Consider the following 22,909-nt stretch of genomic DNA (forward strand, 5'->3'; position numbering starts at 1 on the left):
TAGATGGCTGCAAATAGATGGGCTTAAGGACACTTTTTCCTCTTCTCTAAGAATGTGGGGTCTGGCTTGGGCCCCTTTTTCTCCATCCATCCATCCATCCATCCATCCATCCATCCATCCATTTATTCATTCAGCAACAGTTGGTTGCTAGGCACTGGGATATAGCAGTGAACAAGACAGACCAAGCCCCTGACTCAAGGAACTGTTCCCTCAACACTGGGGGAAGCAAAACCCAAAGCAAACCTCTGCTCAAGACGAACTTCATGTTTTGATGGAGGAGTAGGTATCAGAGGTCTCCTTTTTGAATAGGCAACCTGAGATTTGGGCTCCTGCAGTAGGTTTTTCATTAGCTCTTTTCTAGCAGATTCCACTCTTGAGACCAGAGTGCCTTAGCACTTCTGTCTTCTTTCCTGTTGGTGAGAACTTAAACGGAAACACACATACATCTCCCCTTTTAAGGACTGTTAAAGGGCCACCCACAGACATAGGAACACCCAAACACACATACTTCTCTAATCTCCCTAAATCTCCCAAAGGCTGGGGGTGAGGATGCCTCTCTGCTTCCCAGTTAGCTCAGGAGAAGCCAGGCCAAGGGTCTGGGGAGTAGCGATCAGCCTTAGCACCCACCACCTCCCTCCATGCTGGGCTGGTCCCCGGGTCCCCGTCAGTCACTCCCACACCTGGCCTGTCCAGCTGCAGGGAGTGAACGGGTGTGCTGGGCAAACATCCTTGCAGCTTCCTGCTGCTCCCTTCTGAGAAAACAGACCTCTTCTTCCTCCTCCTTCTCCTCCCCACACCCTCCCAGCTGGGGCTTCTCTGGGATCCCAAGCCAGTTCCCTCTAGAGAAGCCAGACATCCCTTCCTCTTAGCCAGAGGAAGGAGGGGACAGCACACAGACCTAGTGTTTCCATCTGGAGAAACGACCTGCTCTCCCTTTGGTCCTTTATCCCAGTTCTTGGAGCCCAGACCCTCTCTCTCGTATGGGCCAAGGGGCTGAAGGACCACAGAGTACAGTGGCTCGAGGGTGGCCACATCAGAAACCGTGGGAGAATGGGACAGGCAGGGAGGAGATGCCCCCACATGGGACAGGAAGGGCAGCCCCCTTCTGAGGATCTCTGAGAATCGCATAAACAGAATTGCAGCAACATGAAGGTATCCTCACAGAAAGAAAAAGCAGCCAGCCCACCTCCAAACACACTTGTCTTGACTTTGTGTACTCCCTCTCCTGTCTGTCCAAGTGCATGCGTATTTCTTGCATAGTTGTTTTCAGGGTGAGCATACATTTTGCATTTTGCACAGAGCAACAGAGCACACACAATTTCCGCATGATTTATGGCCTGTATCTGGATTTTTAAGGAGGATAGTGAATATTCTGCTCTCTATTTTCCAGGCGGCGAGGCACACAGACACCATCCCTACCCATCCTGAACCCTGGAAATATTTTCCTATCCTCATCCAGAATGAAGAAGTTGGGGGAAGGGTTGGTATGGGATCTCAGCTGGAAGGGACCTCGGATATGGAGATGGAGGCCCCAGAAAAGGAAAATGACTTGCTGTGTTCACAGAGCAACTCCTAGCTGAGCAATTCTCACTATCACCCCCATCCAGTCTCTATGGATCAAACCAACGATGAACGTTTCATGCCAGGCGTTGTGCTACATTAACCTTCACTTTAATTTTCTCTCGAAATGCCTTCAGTAATGCTATGGTTCTAATATTTCCATTTTTCAGATGAGGAAACCAACCCCTAGAAGAAGTGACTTTTGGCCGGGCGCGGTGGCTCAAGCCTGTAATCCCGGCACTTTGGGAGTCCGAGGTGGGTGGATCATGAGGTCAGGAGATCGAGACCATCCTGGCTAACACGGTGAAACCCCGTCTCTAATAAAAATGCAAAAAAAAATTAGCTGAGCGTGGTGGCAGGCGCCTGTAGTCCCAGCTACTTGAGAGGCTGAGGCAGGAGAATGGCGTGAACCCGGGAGGCGGAGTTTGCAGTGAGCCAAGATCTCGCCACTGCACTCCAGCCTGGGCGACAGAGCAAGACTCCATCTCAAAAAATAAATAAATAAATAAATAAAGTCACTTTTCTGAATTCTCCCGCTGGCTGGTGGCAGAAACACAGACAGAATTAAATCTCTTGATTCCCAGCCCAAGAGTCCTTTCTCTCTTTCTTTAGGCACCCCATCTTCTCCCGCTGCCTCTCCTGGCCCTGCCCAGGTGCAAGATCAGGAGCCTCCCCAGCAGGGCTTTTCCTCCCCAGTGTCCCAGTGCTGGATCCCACTGTCTGGTCGTGCCTCCTTTCCTGTGCTGGACCAAGGCCCAGATGAGCAGCTGGGGACGCAGGGCTGAATGGAGCAGCAGGAAGAGGCTGCGGGCGGCTGAGTTCATTCAGAAGAAAGCCCAACTCAGAGCTTCCAAGGGCCGAGGGAAGCTTACTGCAGGGCTCTACTGCCTCCCTTGACTTCAAGGGTCTGAGCTCTGACAAACCTCTTTCCCTCTGACTAGTGTCTTTTACCAACCTCAAGAGAAGGTGTGGATCCCCTGATCCCTGCTGCTTTATTCCTGGGATCTGTGCCAGAACCATCTGTAGGAAGACCTGATCCAACATCTCCCCCATTTTACAGACAAAGAAACTGAGGCCCAGGGAGGAGATCCAGTGGTATGGGCCAAGCTCACAGGGGAAGCAGAGCCAGGACTAGAAACCAAGTCTCTCTGCTGTCAATGCAAGCCCTCTCCCCTTGTACCCTTGTTCTGTCTGATGAATTATGCTCTCTCTGCCTGGGACAAGTGGCCTTCCTCAGAGCGCACAGTGACCAGGATGTGCTGTTTAATGGAGAACAGGGAGACCTCAGTCCCCATGCCTCCTTGACTCTGGCTCCTGTCCCTTGGCCTGGCTCCTCACCATCAATCTAGTGGCCTGGGACAGTTTAGGTGGAAGTCCAAGATGCTCAAGTCCTCTAAGGACTTGGCTCTTGCCTGGCCAAGTTTATCTTGGTCCTGGGAGGTAGAGATCAGCAGGTAAAGAGTCTCAAGTGCTTGATCACAGGGTGTGTGTATGTGTGTGTGTGTGGTGTGTACAGGCATGCACATGCAACTGGTGGTTCACTGAAGAGGGGGCTCCCACTAGATTCCCCAACAATCCACATTTCATCTAGGCAGGCCCTTCTGAACCTAAATATTTTCTCCCATTCTAAGCCCATGCCCCTCCCCCATCAAGGCCTTAGGGCTGAGCCGGAGAGAGGGAGGGAGGGAAGGAGAGAGAGAAGCCACGTTTCCTTAGGGAGGGAGGGGAAGAGTGAGAAAGAGGAGAAAGACAAGCTCACAGTCGGACCTAGTCAAGAAGACATAGGGAGAGGGAGAGAGAAAGTCAGCCAGACTCCAGGAACAGAGGGACAGAGCAGAGATCTAGAGGCAGATGGAGAGAAAGGGCTCCCATCCTCCTGAGCCAGCACCCTGTGTTGCCCTGACTGCCTCCCCCCAGCCCCCAGCCTCAGGTCCCTCCCTGGGGGGGGGGTCCTCTGGCCCTGATTCCCTGGGGCTGCCATGGTAGCACCCTGAAGTTTCCGGGCCTGACTGAGAACCCGGGTCTGGCTCTGATCCCCGAGGGGCGTCGGGTCTCAGACCCTCAGAACGCTCCCGGGTGCGCCTCCCAGCGGAGGTCCAGCCTAAGAGCCACAGAAGCCCCAGGGGAGGCGCAGGAAAGGGCGCTGCCACTTTGCGCCCAGTCTGGTCCTGGAACCTGGGGTGGGTTGGGACGGCTAGAAGACGTGGGTGGAGGGCGGGATTGGCGTCTCTTGAGCTCAGATCCAAGGATCGGACGGCCCCGATACCTCGATGACCCCTTCCCCTAGAAGGTGGAGGCCAATGTGTTCAAGGATTGCACCCCCAGGAGGGGCGCGCACTGGCACCAGCTCCGAGGCTTAGGTCAGGCGGGGGTCCAAGGGAGGTGTCGAGGGACCTACTCGTCAAATCTCGGAGCTCCAAACACATGTCGCTCCGGGAGACCCTGCGCTGAACCCTTTCCCCGCTCCTGCCCAGTGATGTGTAGTCGGGTCCTTCTAGGGGCCCAGGCGCGCCGCGAAGAAGGGTGCCGAGGGGTGGAACGGGAACGGAGACCCTTCGTCTTACCGCATTGTTGAGGAAGTCCGACTCGTTCAGATCCCCCAAGTCCAGGAAGCTGGATCCGGGGAACAGCCTGTCGGCCGGGAATGGTTCCAAGACGGCGTCCATCGCGGCCGGCTCCCGGGACCCCCTTCGACTGGGCTTCCCTCACTCCAGGGCGGCGGCGCGCCCAGTCCAGAGCTCCTGCCTGAGCGCTGGCAAGCGGGCGGGGGGCAGGTCCGGGGCGAAGCCCCGGGGGAGGGGCAGACGGAGGCGGCGCGGCCCCGGGTGGGGGGCGCGGGGGGCGCGGGGGCCTTAGGGCAGCGGCTAGGAGCAGGATGGGCTCAGGGGCCCCGGGCGCACTGTGGGCATTCAGCCGACTCCACCTCCTCCTGCTCCTCCTGGGGCACAGCTGGCTTCCATGGGGAGCCCGGGGGTGGGGCTGAGGGCTTGAGGAGCCCCCCGGACAGGGTGGGAGCCGGGGCGGGGGAGCTAAGCGCTCCCCCGAGACTGGGTGGCTGCCGGCCTCTCCGCTGTCTCTGCTTCTCCCTCCGCACCGCTTCTGTCACTTTCCTCTCTGTGAAACCGGGAACCCCTGGCTGGCTACCCCAGCTGGCCAGGGCGCCACGCCCCCACATCAATATTCACAATAATTTAATATTAATGAGAAGAGGGCGTGGCTCGAGGAATCCTCTCTCATTTTTTAAAGAGACATCTGCAACTTCGTCTTCCTTAGTCATCTGTCTTCTCTGAATGCTCAAGGTGGGGGCTTAAAGCAACAATAGTCCTGGAACCGATAACAGTATTCTTGGAACATTGGCATTTTGTTAAGGTTTCACCAACCACTGTCCCATAAGTTGATGAGAGAGCTATTTCCATCCTTCCAGCCTTATGCTAAAACCTGCACCAAACCCAGTCAGGGAATTCCATTTCACAGTCGCCTCAACAGATTTCCCCTCAACGGGGGAGATTTTCAGCTTTTTAAACAATTTATTTATTTATTTATTGTTATTATTTTTTGATATGGAGTTTCGCTCTTTTTGCCCAGGCTGGAGTGCAATGATGTGATCTCGGCTCACTGCAACCTCTGCCTCCCATGTTCAAGCGATTCTTCTGCCTCAGTCTCCCGAGTACCTGGAATTACAGGCACGCCCCACCACACCCAGCTAATTTTTGTATTTTTAGTAGGGACAGGGTTTCACCATGTTGGCCAGGCTGGTCTCGAACTCCCGACCTCAGGTGATCTGCCCAACTTGGCCGCCCAAAGTGCTGGGATCACAGGTGTGAGCCACCACACCTGGCCAATTTTCAGCTTGTAACTCTCATTTCTCATCTCACATGTGTCTTCCTCCAGGAAGCCTTCTCTGAATCCCCAGGCTGGGGCAGTTACCAACGGTATACACCCACAGGGCATCATGTGCTCACCTCTGCTGTTTCCAGTCTAATGTGGTATTGTCTTTGTTTGCTCACGTTGTTTGTGTCTGTGACCCCACTAAGCTGTGAGACTGCTCAGGGCAAGGACTGTCCCCAGCTTCCCTGTGTGTGAAAGGGCTGGGTGAACAGCCAGAGATAGGAGAGAACCCCTCTTCTCCTTGATAGTCAAGTCCCTCCCCATCCCTCAATGGTTCTGAAGAGGAGGAAGTTGGAAAACAGTGGTTCTGGAATCTGAATGAGCCAAGGTGCTTGCTGGCTGCACACTCCACAGTCACCAGACACTCCCGGGGCCCCGGGATCCATTACCTAAGTGACTTGCTCCTGCGTACAAACTTAATCTCTCAAAAGGGCTGATAACAATCACCAAGCACCTGAACAAATGGAGGTGGTTCAGAAAGGCACTCCCTCAGAGGGCTGGGCACACTGTTTTCTGACCAGAAGTCATTAATACGATTAAGTGTGTCCTCCCTGTCTGGGACATTTAATTAGCTCAGGAACCAAAAGGCCTTTAAGAAGTAGAGATGTCATTGCAGCTAAGCTATGGATGTCACCAAAATTGCTCTCAGTGCCAGGTGGGAGAAGGGCTCATACCAAGGCTGACACAGCAGTTGTTTGCTTGCCTGGCAGGCGGGCAGGCACGTGGCTTTTCCCCACCTTATGGTCTAGTTGACATAGTTCTGGAGAGTGAAGTTCTGACCTTCCAGGCTGTCACGTGACTATTAGCTCCCAGGCCTCCTGGAGGATTTGTTCTTGAGAAGTAGGATTATAACCCATGTTCTGGGGACCAGTTCACCAGCCATGCACCTCCGAGAAGTAAGGCTGGGCCAAAAAGAAATCAATTCACTTTCACAACAGTGGCGGGTAGAATTTAGGTGCTGGGACCATGGTGTCTTCCCCAAATGTGTCATATCTGGCCAAATGGGGACCATTCAAACACTGAGATGTGGCTGATACTTCTCAGGGGGAGGGGAGGGGTCTCTGGCTGGGTGAACAGGCCAGGCTGTCGTGAGTGAGCTCCAGCAGCAGGTGTCTGGAGTCCTGGCTACTGAGCTGGAGTCCCTGCAGGCCCCCAGGAGGAGCAAAAGCGGCCCCCTGCCTGAGGTTGGCTGGAAATTGTGCCTGTGTTCCTCCCGGCCTGCTCTGTAATTAGAGACACAGGTACCATTTAAGTGATTGGGGAAGATTATATAGTTTTAGATAAGTAGGATTAGAGTGTCCTCTCTTTCCTTATTCTTACCCAGGTGAACACCCCAGGAAACCATTGAAAATAATCCTGGGGAGACATTCTGGTTCCGGCAGCTTCTGCGGAGTCTGAGAGACAGAATCTCCCAAGAGAAATCCTGGGGAAACCGGTGGCAGGGGGAGGAGGGAGACCAGGCATTGCAGAGCCGGGCACACAGAGGAATGTGATCATTTTCTTTCCAGAATGAAGAGGATGGCAAAGTCCAGCAGAGATGAGGATGATTGCAGATTTATTCACACATTCTATAAGCATTATTGAGTACCTACTGTGAATGGTTCCCAGACCAGGCACTAGAGATACAACGCTGATTAAGAACCTAGATCCCGCCGGGCGCGGTGGCTCAAGCCTGTAATCCCAGCACTTTGGGAGGCCGAGACGGGCGGATCACGAGGTCAGGAGATCAAGACCATCCTGGCTAACACAGTGAAACCCCGTCTCTACTAAAAAATACAAAAATCTAGCCGGGCGAGGTAGCGGGCGCCTGTAGTCCCAGCTACTCGGGAGGCTGAGGCAGGAGAAGAATGGTGTGAACCCGGGAGGCGGAGCTTGCAGTGAGCTGAGATCCGGCCACTGCACTCCAGCCTGGGCCACAGAGCGAGACTCCGCCAAAAAAAAAAAAAAAAAAAAAAAAAAAAGAACCTAGATCCCAGAGTAAATGTAGTTGCACAGAGGTGGGTGGGTGGGTGGAGGAAAGTATGGGTAAAAAGAATGTTAAGAAGATGATTTTAGAGCGTGGTAAGGACTATGAAAAAATAAAATAGTGTGATGTGACCCTGTGGGTAAGGAAGGCCTCTCTGAACAGGCCACATGTGAACTGAGAACTGAATCAAGAACTGAGGTCATTTATAGGGCAAAATGCAGGGAAAAGCATTCTAGGCAGAGGGAACAGCAAGTAAAAGAGAAAGAGGAGGAAGACTGGACTGGGAAGAACAGGCAGTGGCACAGGAGTGAGATGATGAGGGTGAAAACCCAATGCCTTACACAAACCCGGTACTTATGCCACACTGAAGCCCAGGCTCTATTCTGTGCCAGGCCTGGAAAGAACTGTGCCCACCTGAAGTCTTCCGTAGGGTGTGGTCGGCTGCGCATCCCTTCTCTCTTGTCTATTAAAGATTTTCCAGGAGACAAAATGAGATGTCTCCCTGGGTCTTAAGTCTGCCTTCTGACCCAGCAAGGAGGGTTTGCTCCCTCTCTCCCAGTTCTTGGGCCTGGTCCCACAACCCAACCCCCTACCCAGGCCCTTCCTCTACATCTGAAGGAGTTAGGGGATGGAGGCCAATGTTGGCTCTGCAAACACCACCTCCACAGGCCCAAATACTGCGGGTCACGAGAGGCACTGATGGCAGCCCCTTCTCTGATGGGCTCAGGAACACCTGGTTGCTGCTCTCCAGGAGCTGTTCCAACTGCGAAGCAAAAGCTTCATGTGTAAAAACATCCCAACGCAGTCAATGACGCACAGGAGAAAGAGGACAGAGATAAGCTTCTTGCCTGTTCCAGACACTGAAGATCAGGCAGAAAGAGAGGCTCCTGCCAGGCTGAGCTGTGAGTAGAATGGTGTGTGTGTGTGTATGTGTGTGTGTGTGTGTGTGTGTGTAGAGCCACTGCCCTTCGTTGGGTCTCAGTTTCCATAGCTATAAAATGGGCGAGGTGTTGATGCCCTCTAGGGTTTCATCCTCTCCAAGGATCTTCCAATGTTCCCTTTCCAGGACAGGGCCTGGGGAGCAGGCATAGGGGTGGGGGGAGTGTGAAGGGCCTCCCTGGTCAGGAGGCCTGGCACTTTGATTTTCCAGGCTTCTGCCCAGAGCCTCCAGGAGGGTGCAAAGCTGGTGTTTACACTCGGTAGGCAGGCCCTGGGTGGTGGTAATAAGGTCACCCAAAGTAAACCTGTCTTGTTTGCCTGGGTTGTAAAGGGAAAAATGCTTTGGCACACTCTAACAGGAACTTCTGAGAAATGAAAACATATTCATCCTGGAGATTAAACTGACTTCCGGGGTGCAGACGGGGCCCTTTGTTCTCTTGCAGCTCCCTAAAATGGGCTGCATGGCTGCTTTCCCTGTACCCCCCACTGGAGCTGGACATGGAGCCTGAGGTGGCACCTTGCCAGGAACAGGGTGGGTTTCAGAACCCCAACTCTCACTCAGTTTAGGTCTCTCCTTTCCACCCCTTTGGCCTGTGATCCCTTCCACCCAACCCTGAACCATAAAAATACCGGTCGTTTATTAGTACTTGCTCTGTGCCAGGCACTAAATACTTTATGTTATCTTGTTTAATTCTTGGAACAAGCTTGTGAGATAAGTACCGTCTTTCACTGATTCTGAGATGCACATTTCTTCGCCTGTTTTAACATCTCTGAAGTCAGAATGTGTCCTACAATCGATGGTATGTCATAGTTTAATGGATGGTGTTTTTTTCCTTCCTGAAGTACATAAAATAATGGTGTATCATGTAATTGGTGACACCTTAGAATCAGCATATTATTATTATCATCCCCAATCTGCAGATGAGAAAACCAAGGCTCAGAGAGTTTGTATGACTTGCCACTTCTTTGTTTTATGGAAAACCAAGGCCTGGGGCCATCAGAGGCTTGCCTTAGGTCACCCAGCCTCATGAGGCAGAGATAGGACTGAAACCAGGGCCTCCCTGCTCCGCACCCGGAGCCCTTTCCACTCACCCCAGATGAACTGAATTTGCTCACTGGGGAGAGGCAGGAGCTGAGGGGAGGGCCTTCCTCCAGGGCCTTCCATAGCAGCGGGTGAATCACCAACCACCCTGCCTTGGAGAAAGGCCTTAAGATAGATTTTTTTTTCCTCTTTAAATTCTCTGAAGACTGAAGTTCCTTAAGGACTAAGAAAACACTTGCCTCCCTTCCAGCTCCTTTTCCTGGTAATTATTTTTGCTTCTTTTCCCTGAATTTCTGCTCTGCCGTCCCATCTTTGGACTGGAAGCGGGCCCGCCCCTTGGCCCTCTGTCTGCCTGCCATCTGGGAAACAGCTCCACCCGCTTCCTGCTTTGCTCTCCTCCTGTTCTCAAGTCACCCTTCTCCCCTCCAGCCTGAATCACCTGCTCCAACTCTGCTTCTAGACATCTCTAGAACGCAGCCACCTGGCTCCCTCCCCAGAAGACACACACTCTGGCATCCCACCGCCCTCCATCTCCCTTGCTCTTAAAGTCTCCAGTAATGGGAGAGAAACCAACAGAGCCGCTTGTTTCCTCCTGCCTTGAGTCCTCATATTGTTGGGGACACTCCCCTACAAATCCTGCCCCACCTAGGGCTGGCAGAGCTGGAACTATGGGGCTAACAGGAAGGGCAGGGGCACGGAAACTGGGAGGCCTGACTCTGCCTATGACCTCCTGCTCTTGCAAAGCCCTTATCCCCTCAGCCCGCCGTGAGCCTCAGATTCCCCAACTTCCAAGGCTGGTGAGACTGAAGTAGCTTGTCTCCCGGAAGGTGGGAGGCAGCATCAGGCATTTAAATCAAAGCCTTTGCTAAAATGCATCCAGTCACCATGTGGTTCACTGGGGACTGATAACAGTCAAGGTTAAGCCAGGGCCTCAGATTCTTCCCTGGAAAATGAGGGTCTTAGCTTGGTCTCTGAAATTCCATCCTCCCAGCTCTGAAATGCTATGATTCTGTCTCCCTCTGCCCAGAAAGCAAATATGGCCTTTGTGTGTGAGGAGTCTGAGTGTCCCCTGGCAGCGATTGGCTGGGAGCTAGGTGTGCATACAGCCCCTCCCTCCCCGAGGGTGTCTGGAGGTGTGAATCTAAGTGTGGGGCTTCCACATTTGCACATATATCTGTGCCAGCTCACACCTAGGGGCAGGCCACCTCTCTGTGTGCATCCATGCCAGCGCGTGCGGCTGCAAATCTGGTTTCCATCTGGGCTGGGGGAGACTGAGTGGAATATTAATTGTGCTCTTGCACGTGGCCCAGCTCCATGAATGTGGTGGTCGAAGGGAGCAGCCTGGAGCTATTTGGGGAATGAGGGAGAAGCCACAGGAGCAGGGCTCCCTGGGGCTTAAAGCCCTGCTGGGGAGGAGGCAGAGGCTGAGACCCAGAAGGGTGGGTGGCAGTGGGAGGGGGAGAGCTTCTGAGGCCAAGGATCTGGGGACAGCAGGGAAGACACCAGCTAGGTTGAGGGCGATTCCCACGTTTGCCTAACCCAGGTGTCTGATAAATATCTGCTGAATGATTGAAGAGCTGAATCCTCGCATGCCTGTGAGATCAACGGATATCCCTTTCCTGGGAGCAGACAGAGTAGGAGGAAGGATGGAAATGGGTACATATTAAGCACCTACTGTATGCCAGCCACTCTAGGTGGCACTGTCAAACATTTCATTTTATTTCAGACTCACAAAGACCCTGGGAGATAGTATCATCCCCACGTGGGGAGGGGCCCACTACACACATATCCTCCACCTCCACCGGCCATCTCGCCCCCTTAGGAAGATCTGGGGAAGCGTCTTTTCTTTTACTTCAGGATCCATCAAAGCTGGCTGCCTCTGAGAGGCAGGCCTATCTTTAACTTAATGGACACTCTAGGTTTTGTAGTTCATTGCATTGCCTTCTTTACTTGGCCATGAGGAAGCTCAGAGATGAATTTGCTGAGGTCCACCTCTTGCAACAGAGTCTTGTGGAGGTTGATTTCACACACTAACTGCAGCCTGCCTTCATCTTATGTTTGTTCCCCCTTCCTCCATATCCTTTTTCCTCTATTAACAACCATCGAATTCCACTGTCTGTAGAATTTCTCAAATGCCTTTAGAAGGCAGACAGAAACACACACGTATTTTTGCCTTTATAGGTGAAGCGAGTGAGGCTCAGAGAGGTTATGTTATTTGTCTAAGGTTACACAGCCGTTAAGCGGGAGTATTGGAAATTTGATCTGGCCTCCGACTTCATCCTTCTGCTGCGTCAGACTCTGGGATTGGATCAATTGCATAGTAACTGGGGGGAGCGGGGGTTTCCGGAGCGTTGGGAGGAGGTGAGGCCTTTGCAGACTCAGACTTTACCTCCCACTGGCCCTCACCAGTGGCCCTCACTCAAAAAGGCTCCTCTTTTTGAGGAGCAGGTCCAGGTGGGGGCTTCCATCCTTTGTCATGCACAGAGTGGGGCCCTGTGGGCCATCCTCAGGGACCAGCCCCAGCCTCTGTGGCTGAGCAGAACAAACAGAAACCCAGCAGGCTCGGCCTTGGCAGTCACTGGTAAAGCAAATATCTATTCCAGGTGCTCTGAGGAACATTTCAGGAGCCTCCAGAACTGAAGGGTGGACCAACTCTGGAGAAAAATGAATGGATGTAGGCCCAGAGGAGCTAAATTTTTTCCTTGACTTTATGGGAAGCAAGCACCAAGTGTCCACGGATCAGGGTGAGGGGCGCCAGGGCTGTGTATTCTGCAACCCAATCCCTCGATGTGTCCCTTCAGACCAGCCCGCCAGGATTCTCTCTCTTCTGGAAAGAAGACTTAGGCTTTCCTGAGGAGGCTTTACGTGTACTCATTTGAGAATTTTTTCTGAGATGGAATCTCGCTGTGTTGCCCATGCTGGAGTGCAGTAGTGAGATCTCAGCTCACTGCAACCTCCACCTCCTGGGTTCAAGTGATTCTCCTGCCTCAGCCTCCCGAGTAGCTGGGATTACAGGTGTGCACCACCGTGCTCAGCTAATTTTCGTGTTTTTAGTAGAGACAGGGTTTCACTATGTTGGCCAGGCTGGTCTTGAACTCCTGGCCTCAAGTGATCTGCCTGCCTTGGCCTCCCAAAGTGCTGGAATTATAGCACTTCCTTGTAGGAGCTGGTATTACACACGTACCCCACAAACCTGGGGACCTCCAGGGAAGACACAGAGAATGAGTCTCATCTAGAGCAGAAGGGAAGGTTGTTGTTCTGAGGGCTGCAGCTGGAAATGCCTCAGAGGATGACAATCTCTGACGACCCAGGGGAGACTGGTTGAGAGACACAGAGCCAGTGACAAAAGACTTTGCTCCTTGCGGGCTGTCCAGATGAGCCCCAGGGTCTTAAAGGTGGGACCCCTTCAAACACCAGCATGCATGGCTCGGAGGAGAAATAATCATAGAAATATACAGTGATTTTCACAAACTGCCATTTATTGGGTCTTGTTGCTTTTCAATGCTCTGGCAGTTTGCAATGCAGATCTCAATCTTTTGAATCAATAGAGCTCCTATAAGTCAATAACACAAAAACCAACAATCTAATAAAAATATTGGCAAAGAATATGAACAGCAAATCTTATATATTTGTACAATATAGCATTGATCAAGTCCCAGGATCTATGCTAAACATATCCTATGAATTTTTTTTTTTGAATTTTTATTGGTGCCAAGATGAGTTTCCTCATTTACATCTTACCATAACCCTTGGAGGCAGGTACTACAATTACTCTGTTTTATTGAGGCCCAGAGAGATAAAGTAACTTGCCCAAGGTCACACAATTACTTGGTCTGACTTCATAGTTCATGATCTGGAGGCACGAGTTGAGATGGCAGGACCCTTTACTGGAATCCAGGGACTCAGGAAAACCTGGTGCGAACGAGGGAGCGGAAACGACAGAGGGACAGTTGGCTGAGGTAGAAGCACATTTACCCAGGAACGTGCGAAGAATCCAAGAATCCCCAGTCCTAGTAGAAGTTTGTGTGTGTGTGTCTTTTTCAATTTCTTGAATAGATAATGCATTCAGATGGTTTAAAAAAATAAAAAGGAATACAACAAAAAGCAATCCTCCCATCTCTGCATCCTATATCCTAACCACTAAGTTCCCACCCTTTAACTAACATATAATCAATTTTATTACTTTCTTGGGCATCCTTCTATGGGGTGTGTGTGTGTGTGTGTGTGTGTGTGTGTGTAGATACTTCTCTCTCTCCTTTTTTTTTTTTTTTTTTTTTGAGATGGAGTCTTGCTCTGTCACCCAGGCTGGAGTGCAGTGGTGCAATCTCATCTCACTGCAAGCTCTGCCTCCCGGGTTCATGCCATTCTCCTGCCTCAGCCTCCCCAGCAGCTGGGACAACAGGTGCATGCCGCCACATCCGGCTACATTTTTTTGGTATTTTTAGTAGAGACAGGGTTTCACCACGTTAGCCAGGATGGTCTCGATCTCCTAACCTTGTGATCCGCCTGCCTTGGCCTCCCAAAGTGCTGGTATTACAGGCATAAGCCACCACACCTGGCCTTTTTTTTTTTTTTTTTTTTTTTTTTAGAGGCAAGGTCTTTCTCTGTCACCCAGGCTAGAGTACAGGGTGCAGTCACAGCTCACAGCAGCCTCAGGGACTCAATCAATCCTTCTGCCTCAGCCCCCCGAGTAGTTGAGCACTACAGGTGTGCCCAGATAACTTTTACATTTTTTTGTAGAGATAGGGTCTCACTATGTTGCCCAGACTGGTCTTGAACCCCTGGCCCCAGCTGATTATCCTGTCTTGCCTCCCAAAGTGCTGGGACTATCAGGCATGCGCCACAATACCAGGACTCTCTCTCTCTCTTTTTAAATCGAAAAGTATTATACACACTATTCTGCATCTTTTTCCCCCACTTAATCTATTTTCAAGATCTTCCTGTATTAGCACACAGAGAACTTCCTCATCCTTTGTATGATTGTATGAATGTACCGTCATTTATTTACCTGTCCCCAATTAATGGACAATTGGATTGTTTCTAGTTTTTTTTACTATAACAAACAGTGCTGCAAAGATAGGCTTGTTCAAGCACTGCATGCAGGATAAATTCTCAGAAGTAGGATTCCCGGATCAAAGAGAACATGCATTTGTAACACTGGTAGGTATTCTCAAATATCTTGTACCAATTTACACTCCCATCAGCAATAGTGCTGGTCGTTCTACAGTCTCTCAAAGAGAGGATATTATCAAACTTTTGGAATTTTCTTTTCTTTTCTTTTCTTTTTTCTTGAGACGGAGTCTCGCTTTGTAGCCCAGGCTGGAGTGCAGTGGCGAGGTCTTGGCTCACTGTAAGCTCTGCCCCCCAGGTTCACGTCATTCTCCTGCCTCAGCCTCCAGAGTAGCTGGGACCACAGTTAATTAGCCCGGCTAAGTAACTGTAGTTTTAGTAGAGACGGGGTTTCACCGTGTTAGCCAGGATGGTCTCGATCTCCTGACCTCGTGATAAACCCGCCTCAGCCTCCCAAAGTGCAGGGATTACAGGCGTGAGCCACCGTGCCCAGCCTGGAATTTTCTAAACTGATAAATAAGAAATGGTTTCCAGTGTATTTTATTTATTTATTTTTTTGGAGACAAGATCTTGCTCTGTTGCCCAGGATGGAGTGCAGCAGTACAGTCATAGCTCACTGTAGCCTCGACTTCCTGGGCTCAAGCAATCCTCTCACCTCAGCTATATGAGTAGCTGGGACTACAGGCATGCACCACCATGCCTAGATAATTTATTATTATTATTTGTAGAGATGAGGTCTCACTATGTTGTCCAGGCTGGTCTCAACTTCTGGCCTTAAGTGATCCTCCTGCCTCAGCCTCCGAAAGCATTGGGATTACATTCATTTATACCTTACCATGTTTAGCAGAGATGGGGTTTTTACCATATTGGTCAGCCTGGTCTGGAACTCTTAATCTCAGGTGAGCCACCTGCCTCGGCCTCCCAAAAGTGCTAGGATTACAGGCATGAGCCACGGCGCCCAGCCATAGCCTCCAGTATATTTTAAATTTGCATTTATTTTGAGTAGGATTGAGCATCATTTTAGATGTGTTAGGACAATTTATGTTTCCTTTTCTGTAGACTCTATTCACATTCTTCGACCTTTAAAAATTGGTGGTTGGTCTTACTGATTTCTAGAAGCTAAACTTTATATGTTAGAGATACTGTGATGTGATTTGCAAGGGAAGTGGGGCCAGAATTTGCATCCTCCCTGGGAAAGTCTGTAGAGGTGGATTCTTCCTTACTTCTCTCATCGTCTCATGCAAGCCCAACCATCTATTTAAAGAGCATTTATTGGCTGGGCGCAGCGGTTCACACCTGTAATCCCCAGCACATTGGGAGGCCAAGGCAGGTGGATCACCTGAGGTTAGGAGTTCCAGACAAGCCTGACCAGTATGGTAAAACCTCATCTCTACTAAAAATACAAAAATTAGCCATGTGTGGTGGCATGCACCTGTAATCCCAGCTACTCGGGAGGCTGAGATAGGAGAATCACTTCAATCCGGGAGGCAGAGGTTGCAGTGAGCCAAGATCGTGTCACTGCACTCCAGCTTGGGCGACAGAGTGAGACTCCGTCCTCCCACCCAAAAATAAAAAGTATTAAAAAAAAAAAAAGAGCATTTATTGAATACTTCTTGTGTGCCAGGCTCAGTGCTGAGGCTCATGAGACCAGAGGTGAATAGACACAGCCCTCCAGCTGCTTGCAATCTAGTGGAGGAGTCAGATCTGTAGTCAGACAGGCTGTAGTACAGCGTGAGATCAACTGTAGTTCAGGGATTCAGAATGGGTGCTCCAGGAGCATGGGGGAGGAGGCAGTAGCCTCTGCCTGTCGCAATAGCTCTGACATCCATCTCTACCTGGGGCTGGCTTTGCCCGCCTTCCTTGTCTCTGTGGGTTCAGCCCTCAGGCCCTGATTGCAGAAAAGCTCTGCTTCCAGGAAGATATCTCCCTTGGACATATTTACAGGGTGCTTACCACACGCCAATCCTTCCTGCACCCATCATGTGGACTCTGCCTCCACCCAGCTTCCTTCCCTGCCCTGCACTGGTCCTCAGCAGGTGCCACTTTCCCTTCCATTGCCTGCCACCTGTTCCGAGTGTGCATTCCCCTGCTGCTGAGAGGAATCGTCAGCTCCTTGCTGACAGGAAGGGAGATTTTCCCTTGGGTCCCCTCCCCTGGGTGCTTGGCATCTGGTGGCATTCGTCAAAGGCTTGTTGGGTGACTGACTGGCTGGTGTTGAGGAAGTCTGAAACCGTGGCTCACCTGAACTGGGATGTATGTGGAGGTGAGAATGGCGCACGTTAGGCACAGGAATGGATGCTGTGCCAAGCTGAAACCCTGGCATCCGGGCCCAACCAGGAAAGGGTTACGTTTGCTGGAGTTTTGTGTATGAAATGGCACCAGAAAAAAAAAAAAGTGCAGACTAGCAATTGAGCCCTGTCTCATCCTGGTTCAAATGACATTGTCTGCGCTTCCCCAGCCTCGCCTCCTGCACTAATTACAGACCTTCCCTGGGGAGGAAGACTGGGGCCAGGAGGTCCTCATTACAGGCTCCCTTGCTGGAAAGAGCAAACCCCAATGACCAAACCCAATGACCAAACCAAGTCTCTTGAAGAGAGGCACAGGGCTTCCTATCTTGAGCTCCTTGCTGCCGCCTGGCTGGGAAAGGGTTAAGAAGCTGGCATGGAATGGAGAGATGCGTCCAGATTTAATCACAAGGAGCACCCCCTATGCTAAGGTGTCCTCCTGGCTCCCCTTGCCGAGGACTGGGCCCCCTTCTCTCCTCTTGCCCCCCAAGATGGCCACTGCCAGGGCTGTGTCAGGGCCTCCCCGCTGTGGTCGCCTGCTGGCTGCCTCTCCCTGTGGCCTTGTGGAGACTGAGCCTTCTTTAATCTTCCATTTATGCTGAGGCCTCACCCCTCCGAGACTGGCTTTGATGTGGGGCCTGCTCTTGGGGAAATCACGGGTTTCTGAGGCCTGGGCTGGGCTCTGCCCACTGCCCCCAGCCCAGGAAGGCCCCAGAGAGAGGTCTCCCACCATCAGGGCCAGACCCAGAGCGTGACCTTGGCAGTCCAGATAAAATTTTCAGGCCCTGCTGTTCAGGCAGATGCAGGGGCTGCTGCCCACACCCCAAAGTGGAGCAGAGGGCTCAGGAATAAGAGCTTTATGATCACAAATTACTTATTTCCACACCTGTCTCCCCCATGAGATGGCGAGCACCAAAACAACAACAGCACAAACAATGACAATAAAACAGCGACCATTATTGCGTGTCAACTAAGCTCCCCTGAACCAGGCAAAGCATCTTCCACCTATGACATCATTTAATTCTTTTTTTTAAATAAGGTTTTTGTTTTGTGTGTGTGTGTGTGTGTGTGTGTGTGTGTGTGTGTATTTATTTATTTATTTATTTTTTTGAGACGGAGTCTCTCTCTGTCACCCAGGCTAGAGTGCAGTGGAGTGATCTTGACGCATTGCAACCTCCACCTCCTAGGTTCAAGCGATTCTCCCGCCTCAGCCTCCCAAGTAGCTGGGATTACAGGTGCCCACCACCACATCCGGCTAATTTTTGTATTTTTAGTAGAGCAGGGTTTCGCCATGTTGGCCAGGCTGGTCTCGAACTCCTAACCTCAAGTGATCTGCCCGCCTCAGACTCCCAAAGTGCTGTGATTACAGGTGTGAGTCACCGTGCCCAGCCAACATAATTTAATTCTTATAACTATGTGGCTGTATGTATCATTTTAAAGGGGAGGAAAGTGAGGGTCATTGATTTATTTGTGTAACAAAAATTTGTTGAGCTCCTACTATGTGCCAGACAGTGTTCTAGGCACAGAGGAGTAAACAAAATGGGTGTATCCCTTATGTACTAGTGGGAGGGACAGGTCATTAACAAATGGTCGAATACAGGTAGTATCAGGTTGTGTAACATAGAGACAGTGCTTTGAAGAAGAGTACAGTTGATAGTGACAGGGCCACTGTTTTGGATGCCATGGTCAGGGATTGGCTTTTTTTTCTTTCTTGAGACAGGGTCTCACTCTGTTGCCCAGGCTGGAGTGTAGTGACACAATCACAGCTCACTGCAGCTTCAACCTCCTGGGCTCAAGCAATTCTCACACCTCAGCCTCCTGAATAGCTGGGACTATAGGCATGTGCCACCATAACTGGCTAATTTTTTTGTTTGGTTTTTTTTTTGGAGAGGGAATCTCGCTCTGTCGCCTAGGCTGCAGTGTAGTGGCGTGATCTCAGCTCACTGCAACCTCTGCCTTCTGGCTTTAAGCGATTCTCGTGCCTTAGCCTTCTGAGTAGCTGGGACTACAGGCACAGGCCACCATGCCCAGCTAATTTTTGTATTTTTTAGTAGAGATAGGGTTTTGCCATGTTGGCCAGGCTAGTCTCAAACTCCTGACCTCAAGTGATCCATCCACCTTGGCCCCCCAAAGTGCTGAGATTACAGGTGTGAGCCACCATCCCTGGCCCATGCCTGGCTAATTTTTGTATTTTTTGTAGAGACGGGGTTTCACCATATTGCCCAGGCTGGTCTTGAACTCCTGGGCTCAAGCCATCCGCCCGCCTCAGTTTCCCAAAGTGCTGGGACTACAGGCATGAGCCACTGCATCTGGCCAGGGATGGCCTGTCTGAGAAGCTGGAGACCTGAGTGGCAGGAGGGAGTAAGCCATGTGTCCATCTGGAGAAAGTGCATCCAGGAGAGGGAAGAGAAGGGCAAAGGTCAAAGGTTGGAGGTGCTTGTCTTGCTTTAGGTGTAGCAAGGAGCCAGGGCATCTGAGAGTGGGAAGAGAGGTGAACAGAAATAGGAAATGAGCTGGATACGGGAGCAGCGACTGGGTCACATGCGGATTTTACTCTGCGCTGATGCCTTTGGAGGGTTTGAGCACGAGGCTGGTTTGATCTAGGTTATGTTTTGAATCTGAGACTCAAAATGTGAGATGTGGAGGTTAGGAACCAGTTTAGGCTCACAAGGCTAGTCAGTGGGGAAGTTGAGATTCAAACACAGGTTCTGTCTGACTTGAGAAACTGTGCTTTTGCCATTATGCAGTTGGCTACCTTGAGGGGCAGGGACTGTGTTCCATTTGCCTCCGTATCCCCTGTGCCCAGCAGCAAGCCTGGCAGAAGCTACATGCCCAATGCTTGGGAAGTGATGCGTTCAGTTCTGGCACTTCTACAGTCCTGGGAAGTCATTTAAATCTCTCTGAGTCTCAATTTGTTCATCTGAAAGTGGGGGAGAAAGCAACACCTGTCTTGTTTGTAGGGCCCTGCCTCGTGAGGATCAGATGAGCCCTAGTGTGTAGCAGGGCTTGTGTGGTGTGAAGTGTTAGAAAATGCTCTGCTCTCTGATTTCATCTGTCCTTACTCCCATGCAGGGCTCTTACAGACCTGGCTGCTTAGAGGCTCAGATATGTTCTTTCTCTCTTCCTTCCTCCCTCCCTCCCTTCCTTCTTTTCTTTTTTATTTTTTTGCAGATGGAGTTTTGCTCTTGTCACCCAGACTGGAGTGCAATGGCACGATCTTGGCTCACTGCAAACTCTGCCTCCTGGGTTCAAGTGATTCTCCTGCCTCAGCCTCCCGAGTAGCTGGGATTATAGGCATGCATCACTATGCCTGGCTAATTTTTGTATTATTAGTAGAGACAGGGTTTCACCATGTTGGTCAGGCTGGTCTCAAACTCCTGACCTCAGGTGATCCACCCGCCTCGGCCTCCCAAAGTGTTGGGATTACAGGCGTAAGCGACTGTGTCCAGCCTGGACATGTTCTTATGGCCCCCTGCTCTGTCTTATGGGGCAAGACATGCTCATGCCACCTGTCTTGTGTATGTGTGTGCATATGCCTGTTCACTTGTGTTGGTAGCACCTAGACCACAGCTGTGTTGGCCTGGTAGCCTTTGGGAACTTGACGTCTAGGGATTGGGGAGAGGGAATGGAGACAGAGAAACAGTTTTTGTTTGTTTGTTTTTTTTGGGCTGCTAGAACAAGCTACCATGGACTGGGTGGTTGACAAACAACAGAAACTTATTTCTCATCGTTCTGGAGGCTGAAAACGCAAGGTCAAAGTGCCAGCAGATTTAGTGTCTGGTAAGGGTTTGCTCTCTGGTTTACAGATGGACCCAGTCTTTTCACTGTGTCCTCACATGGTGGGAGGGGGAAGGGGTCTCTCTCAGGCCTTTTTAATAAATGCATGAATCCCATTCATGAGGGCTCCACCCCCATGACCTCATCACCTCCCAAAGGCCTCACCTCCTAATACTATCACCTTGGGAGTGAGAATCTCAACATATGATTTGGGAGTATGGGAGACAAACATTCAGATGAGAGCAAGTGTCTTGCCCCATCCCCACCCAAACTGGAGGTCGCAGCTGGGCGCAGTGGCTCATGCCTGTAATCTTAGCACTTTGGGAGGCTGAGGCAGGCAGATCACTTGAGCTCAGGAGTTCGAAACCAGCCTGGCCAACATGGTGAAACCCCATCTCTACTAAAAATAAATAAATAAAAAAAAATTAGCCAGGTGTGGTGGCGGACACCTGTAATCCCAGCTACTTGGGAAGCTGAGGCAGGAGAATCGCTTAAACCTGGGAGGTGGAGGTTGCAGTGAGCCCAGATCACGTCACTGCACTCCAGCCTGGGCGACAGAGCTAGACTCCGCCTCAAAAACAAACAAAACAAACAAAAAAACACCAACAAAAAACAGAAACAAACCAAATTAGAGGTCCCTGAAATTTCCATAGCACCCCCTCTGTTCCACCTCATAGTGAAAGGTGTGGGGATTGTCTATATACCTGTCATTCTATCCCAGCTGCTGGGAGCCTGAAAGCCAGGGCTTCTCCTGGTTCTTTCTACCCCAGGGCACAAAAAGTGTCTGGTGTATGAATGGTGCTTAGTAATGATGTAAGTGATTGATGGATGGATGAATGGTCCATAGTGCCTGCAGCCAGAGTGGCTGGAGTTACAGGGCTTCTGGACTCTATTTTGGCCAACTCACTGCTCCTATCTGGGCCTCAGTTTTCTCTTCTATAAATGGTTATAAATGGGGTTTTTGTTTTCATTCATTCATTCACTGAGTCACAGTCATCTCTTGTGAATATGATGGTACCATGGTATGTTCCAGGGGTACAGAAATTTGAATCAATGCTACCCTCAAGAAGCTGAAAGGGTCACAGGCATGGACAGGAATTTTTTTTTTAGAGACAGGGTCTTGCTCTGTCACCCAGGCCAGAGTGCATTGGTGCAATCATGGGTCACTTGAACTCCTGGGCTCAGGTGATCCTCCCACCTCAGCCTCCTGAGCAGCTGGGACTACAGGCATATACCACCATGCCTGGCTAATTTTTAAAATTTTTTGTATTAACAGAAACAGGGTATTGCTATGTAGTCCAGGCTTATCTTGAACTCCTGGCCTCAGGCAATTCTCCAGTCTCCCAAAGTGTTGAGATTACAGGTGTGAGCCACTGCACCCGGCCATAAATATCTTTATAGAAAGTACCAAGTGGCTCAGAGGGGAAAATGATCTACTCTGCTTTTGAGGGGAGGACAGGAAAGTTTCACAGTATAGAGGGATCTTGATGTGATCTTGAAGGATGAACAGGTGTTTTCTAGCTGGACAAAAAGAGAAAGGGCATCCTGGGTAAAGGGAAGAACATGGCAAAAATTCTGGAGGTATGGCAGAGCTTGGCACCTTGGAGATGCTGCTAATGGTTGGGTATGGTTGAAACTTATCAAGGATGGAAGGGTGTAGTAAGATACAGGGCTGGAGAGGGTAGCCAAGGGCTAGATGGTGAGGGCCTTTAGGCACTTTAAGAAATTCTATGAGTTATCCCGAAGGCAAATGGGAGCCACTGTTGAATTTTTTTTCTTTTTGAGACAGAGTCTCATTCTGTTGCCCAGGCTGGAGTGCAGTGGCGTGATCTCAGCTCACTGCAAACTCCGCCTCCCAGGTTCATTCCATTTTCCTGCTTCAGCCTCCCGAGTATCTGGGCTTACCGGTGCGCACCACCATGCCTGGCTAATTTTTGTATTTTTAGTAGAGATGGGGTTTCATTATGTTGACCAGGCTGGTCTTGAACTCCTGGCCTCAAGTGATTCACCTGCCTTGGCCTCCCAAAGTGCTGGGATTACAGGTGTGAGCCACTGTGCCTGCCCCCACTGTTCAATTTTTAAGGAGGCTAATGACATGATCAGATGCATTTTAGATCAACCACTCTGCTGTGGTGTGGACAGCAGATTGGAGGTGAGCAAGACCAGCTTGTGGAGTTATGAGGCTGTTGCTATTCTCCAGGCGGGATACGATGAGGCCTGAACTAAAGTTAACAATGGTAAATAGTTACCTGGCACCAACTATGTGCCAGCCAGGCTTTGCACTAAGCACATGAAGATATTATCACATTTCATCCTCAGTGCTACCCTGTGAGTGGTGCTGTCATTATTAACACGCCTGTATTACAGACAGGGGAATGGAGG

General features: G+C 50.7%; 1 protein-coding gene across 4 annotated transcripts in view; it reads right to left on the reverse strand.

The window, feature by feature from the left end:
• Positions 1 to 4,753, reverse strand: part of CREB3L1 (cAMP responsive element binding protein 3 like 1) — a 45,266-nt gene extending 40,513 nt beyond the window's left edge. For all 4 annotated transcript variants that reach the window (XR_013403885.1, XR_013403884.1, XM_028833479.2 and 1 more), the window contains exon 1: positions 4,125 to 4,753. Coding sequence is in view for 2 of the 4 variants with exons in the window: in XM_028833479.2 (XP_028689312.1) it covers positions 4,125 to 4,226 (102 nt within the window). In the remaining 2 variants the exon portion in view is untranslated. The remainder of the gene's footprint in view (positions 1 to 4,124) is intronic.
• Between the last annotated feature and the right edge of the window lie 18,156 nt (positions 4,754 to 22,909).

This window comes from Macaca mulatta, chromosome 14 (genome assembly GCF_049350105.2).
Source record: "Macaca mulatta isolate MMU2019108-1 chromosome 14, T2T-MMU8v2.0, whole genome shotgun sequence".
Lineage (NCBI taxonomy): Eukaryota > Metazoa > Chordata > Mammalia > Primates > Cercopithecidae > Macaca > Macaca mulatta.